The 12566-nt window shown below is 35.5% G+C and overlaps 1 protein-coding gene and 1 pseudogene across 1 annotated transcript; both read left to right on the top strand.

The window, feature by feature from the left end:
* LOC143690615 (52 kDa repressor of the inhibitor of the protein kinase pseudogene) overlaps nt 1–12566 on the top strand; it is a 427237-nt pseudogene that overhangs the window by 178023 nt on the left and 236648 nt on the right.
* LOC143642485 (olfactory receptor 6C2-like) lies at nt 7325–8260 on the top strand. Its single transcript, XM_077110948.1, has one exon. It carries the CDS (start codon nt 7325–7327, stop codon nt 8258–8260), a length of 936 nt encoding a protein of 311 aa, XP_076967063.1.

The following is a 12566-nucleotide window of genomic DNA, read 5'->3' as shown; positions in this document are numbered from 1 at the left end:
AAAGCAGTTTCAGTGCTCATTTCTTCTATTTCACCTATATTGAACCCCTTTATTTATACTCTGAGGAACAATCAAATTAAGAAAGTCTTCAATGCCCATGCCAGAAAAAACAGGCTTCAAGGATTCAGTCAAGTGAATAAAATTGCTCTCAATTAAGTAAAGAAAATGGTATGTAAAGAAACATTACAATTGAAAAGATTTATTTTTATCATATGTGGTCTGGACATTTTCACTTGTTTATAAATTTGTTGGTGTTTTAATGATCAATAGTGGAGCATCATTAATATTCTCAACACTTATTTAAAGGAGCTTCCTTTGAACTGTCTTAAGCCAACCTGGCATGCTGGTTTCTCATACAAATAGTTGTTTGTAAGAAAATACAAAATAGATGTTTTGCATCTCACTGAGAAAACATTTAAATATATTCTTAAAAAATAACTTTTGGAATGAAATTAACTTCATAATATATTTTAAAATGCAATGAAAGTCATTATTGTGACCAATAAATTATTGGGTTAAATCCCTTGTAGCATTACTCACATGTGTATACAAAGATATTCAAATGCATGTAGTAGGAGTAATTTTATGCAAAATCTCCATTAAAGATGTATTATGGCTTAATTACAAACACAAATAACATTTTGGAAAAAGAATACTACCAAAAATATTGAGAAAGTGGAGGATCAATATAACCTCAAAATACTACAACGGGAGACAATATTTGGAAATGACATATCAGATAAAGGTCTAGTATCCAGAATTTATAAAGAGATTGTTCAACTCAACAACAAAAAGACAGCCAACCCAATTACAAAATGGGAAAAAGACTTGAACAGACACCTCTCAGAAGAGGAAATACAAATGGCCAAAAGGCACATGAAGAGATGCTCAATGTCCCCGGCCATTAGAGAAATGCAAATCAAAACCACAATGAGATATCACCTCACACCCACCAGAATGGCCATTATCAACAAAACAAAAAATGACAAGTGCTGGAGAGGATGTGGAGAAAGAGGCACATTTATCCACTGTTGGTGGGAATGTCAAATGGTGCAACCACTGCAGAAGGCAGTTTGGCGGTTCCTCAAAAAGCTGAATATAGAATTGCCATATGACCCTGCAATACCATTGCTAGGTATCTACTCAAAGGACTTAAGGGCAAAGATACAAACGGACATTTGCACACCAAAGTTTATAGCAGCATGATTTACAATTGCAAAGAGATGGAAACAGCCAAAATGTCCATCAACAGACGAGTGGCTAAACAAACTGTGATATATACATACGATGGAATATTATGCAGCTTTAAGACAGAATAAACTTATGAAGCATGTAATAACATGGATGGACCTAGAGAACATTATGCCGAGTGAGACTACCCAAAAACTAAAGGACAAATACTGTATGGTCCCACTGATGTGAACCGACATTAGAGAATAAACTTGAAATATGTCATTGGTAACAGAGACCATCAGGAGTTAGAAATAGGGTAAGATAATGGGTAATTGAACCTGAAGGGATACAGACTGTGCAACAGGACTGGATACAAAAACTCAGAAATGGACAGCACAATACTACCTAATTGTAATGTAATTATGTTAAAACACTGAATGGAGCTGCATCTGAGCTATAGTTTTTTGTTTGTTTGTTTGTATTTGTTTTTTAAATATATTTTTGTATTTTTTTATTAAAAAAATACTACTAGTACAAACACATAGAAATGTTGGATACATTTTTATAAAGACTCTTCTGAATCTGGAAGTATTGCAAAGATATAAATAAATAGTCAGAAATAAAGATGGAACCTAAAGCAGAGCGATGAACTATAAACTGACCTGTGGATGCTCAGGAGCGCGTACCCTGGAGGATGGGAGCAGGGGTTGTATTATGGATCCCAGGGACTTAGGTGCGGAGTCTCAGGGTCAGTGTGGTGGCAGCACTGGGAATGACACAGTAGAATAAAGTCAGAATGGTAAAATGTGTGATTACTTAATTATCAATTATAATTAAGCAGTTAAAGTGTAATTCATGAAATCAGAAAAAGTACGTGATTTCTAAAAGAAAAAAATTACCAAAAATACAGTATAACATTTTAATATAAGCCTTCATATATAGAGAGAATGGAGAGATGTTTATTTTATTAGAATATACTTTGTATTTAACACTATATTTGCAGAAATAAAACTCATACTTTAACATAGAGCAAAGAAGAGCAGAAACGTTTGTTCAAGAAAGTGAGGTCAAAAGCTAATTGCTATACAGATTGAACACACGAATATTAATCATAATTATGCACTTTCCCAGGGAAGTCTCAAAGAAATCAGAAAACATGCAGTTCATGATGGGAAGCTAGGTTCTCAGGGTAACTTGGTGGCCCAAAGTTAAATGCTCAGTCTCAGCACACTAAGACCTGGTAGCAAGCCAAATCTGTTTTCAAACGGTGAGTAGATGTCTAGAGAGAATGCAGGGTTTAGCTCTAAAATCCTTATGCATGTGGGCTGTGATTCAATTATGGGTGTCTGCAAATTTTCCAAACAATTTATATGTCGACCAATGAATCTGACAATATGCAATGAAAAGTTTATGTAAGAAACCTTCTTGAATGCTTTTAATAATTTTAAAAATGAAAATGATTTATTGTAATGTGAATAACAAAGTAAATTATTTGATAACCATACAAATATATTTTTAAATGATGAAAAATACAAAAGAATATACATTTATGATAATATTGGTTTATTCACTGATGCTGCTTTAATAGAGTGGACAAAGTCTAACTGGGATTAAAGTGAAGTATATCAATTATTGAAAAAATTTATTTGCATATATCTAAATTTAAAATATCATGTAGCAAGCTATTTATCTCAATATACAAGTATGTTTTTTTAGTTTAACATTCATGCATTTGTAGATATTGCATGTGACATGTGTATATATTTTTAGGATGAAAGTATGGAAGCATATGCTCAAAAATAAGAGTATTTATTAACACTTTTAAAAATTATTTTCCTTTTTCTTTGGCAAGCATGCTTCCTCATTTTTTCATTTGACCAATGATCATAGCAATATATAATAATTCATTTTATTAAAAACTGATGAGGAGAGAAAGAAAAAGTAAGATATTTAATTACCTTACATGTTTAAAATTATAAAGGTAAGAAGTCTAGGGTTTTTTAAATTAGAATTTTATTTTTTTCCTACCTTTCTCTATTAAATGTTTTGATTGTTTTTTTCCTATCTCTAAAGGCCATGTCCCCATTGTTATTGTGCTAAGTTTGATTTTTTTTCCCCCAACGTTCATTACACAAATGATCTGCTATTAATTTTTGAAGCTGAGTCATGAGGGACACTTTTATTTATTAACTTGGTTGTGGACTTGTCAAATAAATGAAATACCAAGCTTGATATTGCCAAACCTTCTCTCAGAACAAGGAGAGGCCACAAGACCTACTCTTCTAAACATACAAAGAAGTCAGTTACAAGCCCTTTATACAATTGACTGAAGGTATAAAATACAACTCAGCAATGGCTGCTGTAAGTGTTCACATGGATTGAAGCACAAGGGACTATAGAAATGTTTATAAGGTTTCAACATGACATTCGCTTTCAAATTCCTAACTCTCTTCCAATTTCTTTCAATTAAATAACTCTTTGGGAAGACTATGATTAATTGACACATGTGTAAGTATGACAAATTTTTTTACTTGAGTTATATTCTATTTTGACAGGCAATATGATATTTGTGTTGGATACATGGGTTTCTCTTGATTGTATAAAACTGAAATGTGAGTGATAGTATGGCTATTTAGGAAATGCCATTTTTATGGTGTATTATTCTTAGATAAACTGTATTCATGGATATGATCATTTCATGCAGTAATAAGTAGGCTTTCATCAGAAGTAATATATCAAGGAATATTAAGAAGCAATATGGCCCTACAATAAAAACAAAATGGACACTTTGTCTCATGCCACATCATCTCATTAGATATCATAATTTTACAACCTCCTTTGGTAATTTAAATAGAAATCATTAAAAATAACTGACATCAATTCCTTTTCAGCAGTTGATTTCTTTCTTTGGCATGGGCAGGCACCGGGAATCAAACCCAGATCTCCGGCATGGCAGGCGAGAACTCTGCCACTACGCCACCATTGCCTGCCCAGCAGTTGATTTTTAATGTCAGGTTTCTCCTATAGTTACCATGTTAATGATCACACAAAAAATTAATTTTTAGAACTGAAAACTATTGAAGTCAACAAGTCTACATTAGTTACATCAGAAAGCACTGGTGTCTGTATTTCAAGAAAAAAGCAAATTCAGTGAGGAAAGGGGGCTGCATCTTTATGCATCTCCAGATGATCTGTTATAAAAGACAGAGGTGAACCTACATTTCAAGGGAGCACCCCAGCTCTCAGGCAAACCGTGAGGAAGTCCATGCCCTTTCTCTATCACAGTGACTGAATACCTGGGACTTAATTCTGGAAATTGGACACATGACCAGAGCTTACCATAATGCCACTTCAGCAGGGAGGAAATATTTTAAAGCAATATAATAGTTAAGTGTTCAGTCATGTACCCCACAAAACATGCCCAGGTCTTATTTGGAGCTACTGTTGTTGTAAACTCATTTGTAATTAGGACCTTTGTCGGTGTTATTATCAGTTTAGGTGTGGACTCATTTGTGAATAGGCTCTTCAAAGGTCCTAATTAGATGAGACCAAATTGAATCAGGATGGGTCTGAGTCCATGTCACTGGACTCTGTATAAGGCAGAGAAATTTAAGACACAGTAAGTCAGAGGAAGCCAAAGAATAACCAGCCACCATGTGACAGAGGCAGAGATGCAAGCCAAGGAACAGCAAGGGTTGCCACAAGTCAGCACCAGAACACTTACAGATTCCAGGAGAAAGCGTAGCCCATGAAAACTTGATTTCAGACTTCTAGCCTCCAAAACCATGAGACAATAAATTCCATATGTTAATTCAACTCATTGTGTGGTGTTTGCCATAGCAGCCCTGGCAGAATAGGACAATAGCAAACTTTTCCCAAAATAAAGGAATTGGAGGCTCCAGGAAAATATATACCACCATTTCCTTTTGGGGAAGTAATAGTTCTATATTTAAAATGTTTGGATGGCTAGTATAATATTTAGTTTGTGCTCTGTGAGAAAAAATATCTGTTATGAAGACATTGACACAAATTTAGAACCTCAAAGTTCCTTAATTATGGTTTTAATATCTGCTCAAGGTTGCACAGGATATCAAAAGCATCAGGGATGAAACTATTCTTCTTGGCAAATGGGCAAGGGGAAGAAGCCAAATATCACTTTTGGCAGGAGCAGAGGTAATGGATATAATCAGAACAGTTCATCTTTGTGATAAATCTTACTTTACTTTAAATTTTTCTTCAGAAATAAAGTAGTCCCAATGTTAGAGTAAGATACAGCAAGATGAATAATTAAATTCCCTAACTTCCTTTTCAGTACATCCTAAAATGACATAATGTAGGTCTGAGTAGAAAATTTTATTTCATTTTTTCAAGTAATTTTTTCATAAGTATTGTACACATGTCTGAAACCGTGTAAGTTATGGATGGTTTACCATTTATTAGCCCTGAGAGAGAAGCAAGAATTGTTTCCTATGAAGCTCTTCCACCCAATAGTTCAGAAGTTCATCAAGTTCCCATGAGAATATATGTTTAAAATAAAAAAAAACAATGACTAAGTTGCTGCATCACAAATGCAACTTGGGTTTGGATGCATAGATAAGTAATAAACAGAGAATATCAGTGTACAGATTATTTCAGAGAGATAATCCGCTGTACATGATTAGTTCAATAACTGGACAAATCTATTAGTTAGATTATTTCAATAAAAAGCAGAGGAAAAAGATGCAGGTGTGGAATATTCATGAATGTGGTATCTATTACTAGATACCTGAAATTCTGAAAAGCAACAATTTTTGGAGCTTAAGCAAATAGGAGTTCAAGAAAATGTTTATGAAAATGTACTCATTGAGTTAAAGGGCTCTACTAGAAAAGAATGTGAAAAGTAAACATTCTAAACATAAAATAGAGACCAGCAACAAAAAGAGTAACTCAGGTAATAGAAATAAAAAATGTGAGAGAAAAATGTATGACGTGTTTTGTGATAAAATGTTTGGTGAAAAGTACACATTCCATGTAAATGTCTTCTACAGTTTGGGAGTAAAAATTGATAAACTTTGGCAGAAATTTTACATGATAATGGTGGAACAAAAATGCATTTATAATTAGGTGAAGAATGAGTGGTGACAATCAGAAGAAAAATCATTACACATCAGGTCAGTGAAAGAGTTAACTCACAAATATGAGACATTATGAGACAGGCACTTTTCTAAGTTCTGTGTGTACTAACCAGCTGAATCTTTCAACAATAGTATATGAAGATACTATTAGTAATTTCATATTAGACCTGGTATAAGGAAATCACGGTGAAAGCAAGCAGAGCTTGGGTAATGAGATTACTATTATAAATCTGGGTTTTTCTTTTTGCACTTGGTCACATTGATATCAGTGTGCTGGTGTGTGTTTCAATGTTAAGAGATGGAAAATATAAAACAATTGTGATTATGACATACATCCTTCTGCATATCTCACTCAATGTAACTTAACATTATATCAATTAAATTTCTCATTAAAACTCTCTATATATTCTGCATAACATTACTAATGGGCATAATGCTTGATGACAGTACTTGACAAAGAGTTGGGAAAGAGTACATAGAAAGTTGCTAAAGGAGAAAACACAAACTTTAAACCATGTACTAATGCAAAAATCAAAATCAAAAGCATAGGATATGAAGAACCTGTACCAGGAGGCCCAAATGATCCTCATATATTTGAAATTTCTTACTAACTAAACTAAAGGAAAGACATTAAATTGTTGAAGAAGTTTAAGGTTTGGATTTAAGATTCAGCTTTAAGATTCAGCTGCAGTGAGTCTAAGACAGCTAGCTATATGAATAATTCTAATCTGATGTGCAGATAACCTAGGAATAAAAAGTGGTAGGATGTCAGAATTCCTAAAATGTTGGCCATGAGATGAATAAAGTAATCCAATTTGTTAAGAAATATTCCATGATATTTCCAAAACACACAACTGTAGAAAATATGCTTCTACTCTAATGATACTGCTTAAAACAAAATTTGTAAAGCCATGCATATGAAATTGTTGGCTTAGTTTGGGAGCCATTAATTGTTACAAACTGATATTAACACCTCTCTCCTCATATCAAATATCTCACAACTATAAATGTAGATTGAACAGAAGTTGGATTCATTGATGAATAACCATACAATAAAAACATTTATCCTGCTGGGACTGAGTGATAACCCACAATTGAAGGTTCTGATTTTCATCTTCCTGTTTCTCACCTATGTATTGAGTATAACCGGGAACCTGACAATCATCTCCCTCACCTTCATGGATTCAAACCTTAAAACTGCCATGTACCTTTTCCTACGAACTTTCTCCTTCTTAGAAATCTCATTTACATCTGCTTGCACTCCCAGATATTTGTACAACTTATCAAAAGGCGACAAGACTATCACATATGATGATTGTGCCATCCAAATTTTTTTCACGGACCTCTTTGCTGTTACAGAATTTTTTATACTTGCTACCATGTCCTATGACCGATATGTAGCCATCTGCAAACCCCTGCATTATGTGACCATCATGAACAATAGGGTCTGTAGGAGACTCATCCTTGGTTCCTGGCTGGCTGGCTTGTTGATTCTACTCCCACCACTTGGCATGGGCCTAAATCTGGAATTCTGTGACTCTAATGTCATTGACCATTTTGTGTGTGATGCATACCCCCTTCTGAAGATCTCATGCTCAGACACATGGCTCATAGAGCAGATGGTCATAATCGGTGCTGTGTTGACCTTTATCATGACCCTTGTATGCGTACTTCTATCCTACATGTACATCATCAAAACCATTCTAGGATTCCCTTCTGCCCAGCAAAGGAAAAAAGCATTTTCTACCTGCTCTTCCCATATGACCATGGTCTCCATCACCTATGGCAGCTGCATCTTTATCTATGTCAAACCTTCAGCAAAGGAGTCGGTGGCTGTTAATAAAGGTGTGACAGTGTTAACTACTTCCATTGCTCCTATGCTGAACCCCTTCATTTACACTCTGAGGAACAAGCAAGTAAAACAAGCCTTCCATGATGCAATAAAAAAAACTGCATTATTCTCAAAGAAATAGTGGGATGTGTTTATGTAAAAAGTCAAATTTTCACAAAAATCGTTAGTCCTTATGAGGTATCTTTAACCTTTTATTCCTTTCCTTCCTAGCAACAAAGCTTTATCAGGATTACATTACTCAAAAACAACTTCATATTTAATTAAGCCTTAATAAAACTCTTAATAGAACTAAATAAACAAAATCAACTGGTTCATCTTAATAAATTTTGTGGATGAACAAATGTTCGTATTGTCTAATCCAGTTCCAGGTTTTGAAAACCATTTGGATTCCTGGCACTTTCAATGTCCCTTTATTTTTCACTTTATAAAAAAATCAGGGAAAACTAAATTTCTTGGGACAGTGATTTTAATATTTAATATTAGATCTCAATCATGAAGCAATAATCTTTTTTTTTTTTTTGCTTTTATAAAAGGGATTTATTAGTTACAAATACACTGATTTGGGAAGGTACAAAGCAATGTCTCTTGGGCTTCTCTCCTGGCTTCTGGGTTCAAATGGCTTTCCCCAGGGCTGTTCCTTTGAGCATCTTCCAGACATCTGGGTCTGTGCTGCGCTGAGCTGAGTTGGGCTGTTGAGCTGTATCACTTTTCTGACTTCTCCTTTTAAGCCTCACTCATTGCAGAAGGCACTCCCCTTAGCCTCCCACACATGTAATCAGCCATAGATGACCATCAACCTGGCCAGGTTGACGCTTGAACCTAACTACTACAAGTTATGTGCACATCCTTCTTAGACTACTATTTTATGTTCTGTTGTCTCACTCTCTTGCATTGGTAATGACTTTTAATATATAAGATCTTAAGTGAACCATTTCACTTTTTTGATCTCAAATAAGTCTTCCTTCCCTTCAGTTAACATTCTTATTAAGTAATTGTTCATTTATCATTCACAAATAAGAGCACTCCCTAGACACTAGGTTTCCTAACAGAATTAAATATTCCTTCTCAGGAAGATTCCTTAGAATAGTGGGAAAGCACAAATAAAATAATCTTAATTTTATATAAAGCTCTGTAAAATAAAGGGTGAATGCAACAATAGTATTTAGAAAAAGTATGCTTTTGGTAAAGAGCATGCACTTGATTTAAAATAGAGCTTTTACTAAACTTTACATCTATCCTATTTAAAAGTTATATGTAGTCTCATTATTTTTATCTTCTGTGTTTTTCTTTATAATACACTCATTATTTGTTTCCTTTTCTTTCCTGAATTGACTTTCTTCTCCACATTTCTCCTCCAGAGTGACTTGAAAGTCATTTGTTGTGTTTTTACCCACTTTACACTCACTATTGATAAACTAAACAGGGATACACTGGAGTAAATGAAACTAGGCTTGCTTTTCTAAGATGTAAACAAGGTAATTATTATCATTCAGGAAGGCAGAGCAATGCAGTAGAAGAATTTTTAGACTCCTAGGACCCTATCAGGGTAGTTCCAGTCATGGCTTGGTGGTCTATGGGCAGGGCTTCTAGAAGACTTATCGTTCCTCTCTGAGACTGGCTTTGAGCATTGTGGGCTGGAAAAGTTACACACATGGATTAGTCTGGATTGGGCGGGAACCACTTCTGTCACTCTGGATGATTCTCATCAGCAGTTGGGTCCTCTCCAACATGATCATCTCCAGCTCCCCAGGCCAGAGAAGCCTGGAACATAGGCGTTCCTGAACCTAAAGCAGTGAGCTTGGAAAAGGTCTTGTCCCATATGTCTCTTCCACGTCACCCAACTGCAATCATGGTGCCATTACAGGGGTCAGTGTCATTCATGGATGTGGCTGTGGACTTCACCCAAGAAGAGTGGCAGCAACTGGACCCTGTTCAGCAATGTCGGCTGCACTTTTTCTTTGAAACCTGTAATCTTCATGCAGTGCCCTACATCTCACGAGGAAGGAGGGCCTCAGACCAGGGTCGCTGGTTTCCATACAGTCCACGGGGATGGAGCTGCACCGGGAGAGAAAACCCAGAACACGCCTTCTCAGAATCCACCTGGCGTCGGCGAGCGCTGGCCCCGCTCCCTGCGTGCAAACTGCGAGCCCGGCCCCGGCGCTCACGTCCACTCAGCAGGCCAAGGAATGAGCTGAATCGCCCACTCATAGCCAGGGTCCGGGGACTGCGAACCCCAGAAGCCCGAGTGCAATAATCTTTTTAATAATGCTCCTCTTGGCATTGTTATGACGCTGAGTATAGCTCTTGCCACTATTTTATCTAATCTTTATTTTACAAATAACCAAATTCAAGTTCAAGTGAGATAATGCCAGTAAGAGGTAAAGTCAGGATGCAATTCCATTTTTATCAGAATCCATAGCCTGAGATTTTATAGCATGTGACATTTCAGTGACACACATTTTACCATTGGTAAAGTGTGTGATTACTTATCAGTTATAAGTAAGCAGTTACAGATTAATTCATGAAAACAGAAAAATTATGTGATTTCTAAAAGAAAAAAATCACCAAAAATATAGTATTGCATTTAATATAAGTCTTCATATGCAGAGATAATGGAAAGATATTTATTTTATTAGAATATACTTTGTATTTAATATATATTTACAAAAATATAACTTGTACTTAAATATAGAACAAAAAAGAGCAGAAGGTTGGTTTAAAAAAGTAAGGTCAAAAGCATATGTACTGGGCGGGCCGCGGTGGCTCAGCGGGCAAAGTGCTTGCCTGCTATGCCGGAGGACCTCGGTTCGATTCCCGGCCCCAGCCCATGTAACAAAAACGGAGAAACAGAATACAATAAAACAAGAAAAAGTTTAAAGATGTTTCCCTTTCTTCCTTCCTTCCTTCCTTCTATCCTTCCTTCCTTCTCTCTGTCTTTCCTTTAAAAAAAAAAAAAAAAAAAAACATATGTACCCACTCCTCAGAAGTAGCTATAAGTAGAAATATCTATGAAAATTGCTACACAAATTGAACACATGAATATTAATCATAAGTATACACTTTCCCAGGGAAGGCCCAAGGAAATCATAATAACAGGATTTAAAAAGCCACTGTCTTTTAGCAATTAGTTTGCTGTTGTTTTGCATGGGCAGGCACGAGGAATCGAACCGGCGTCTCTGGCATGGCAGGCAAGAATTCTGCCTGCTGAGCCACGGTGGCCCACCCAGCAATTAGTTTTAAGAGATGAAAGAGCCATAGAAAATATTGGACTGCCCATAGCCACTGATGTCCCTTCAATTAGGCCTTAACTATATGCTCTCCCTAATGGGTCCTGAGGATGATTTTTGAAATAGGCTCCTTTCATCAATATGATCTAGGTTCTCAGATCACTGACTTATCCTGGCTTTTGATTTTCATACACTGAGGATTTTATTTTAATTATATTTCCAACTTCTCACATATGATTCACTGACACCATTCTTAATCATAGTCCCAAGCTGACAAAACCTCTTTGTTGATATTTGTAATGGTTACCCTTCCCAAAATAATGTTCTTTAGTTCAGCAGAATTAATTGTCTGGAAGTTAAGTAATTAAATGAACATATTTACATTGATCACTCCGATCTGAAACCTTCCTGAATGAATGGTGAGAAAAAGACGCCAAACTATTTAACACATTGTGAACAAAGGGAGTCAACCACCCTTAAAAAGAAAATAATAAAGCCCCCTTAAGGAAAATCTTGATGTGAGGTGTCTGATATGCCTTATCTCTCCACTGGCAGCCCATTAAATCTTTCTGTGAAGACACTGATCAAATGCTATCTAGAGTTCTGAAAATTCATGTTTTTTGAAACAAACACCATAATTTATTTATTAGAATGTTGAAGAAACATAGTTTTAGTATTTCTAAGAAATACATGGGATGATGGAGAAGTGACATTGAGTTTCTCCATTGAAAGCTTAACAGTCATCAAACAAAATTATTAGAGTTAGTATATTAATTGTTCCAATCTCTGTAAATTATTTAGACCAATTCAACTAGGACTGAGCTATTATAAACTCTACCCATTAGTACCTACAGCACAGTGTATCTCTGCATAATTATGTCTCTCTGGGACAATCCACTCAAATGTAGTGGGCTCAGTAATGCCCCCCTAAAATTGTTTTACTCCCTCAAACCTACTTCCTGTGAATATGTTACCTTAAATGACAAAAATGCCCTTGGCAGATATAATAAAGTTATGGATCTTAAAATGAAAAGATTATCCTTGATTATCCAGTTTGGCCCAATGTAATAAAAAGAATTCTTAAAAATAAAAGGATTCTTAAAGAGGGAGGAAAGAGGATCAAGTGAGCAGTAGAAATGTGATAATGGAAGCAAGAGGCTGGAGAGATGCAAGGAAGGAACCACAAGACAAGAAATATAA

Source organism: Tamandua tetradactyla, chromosome 7 (assembly GCF_023851605.1).
Source record: "Tamandua tetradactyla isolate mTamTet1 chromosome 7, mTamTet1.pri, whole genome shotgun sequence".
Classification (NCBI taxonomy): domain Eukaryota; kingdom Metazoa; phylum Chordata; class Mammalia; order Pilosa; family Myrmecophagidae; genus Tamandua; species Tamandua tetradactyla.
Note: the sequence above shows the minus strand (reverse complement) of the source record. Positions and strands in the feature narration are given on the sequence as shown.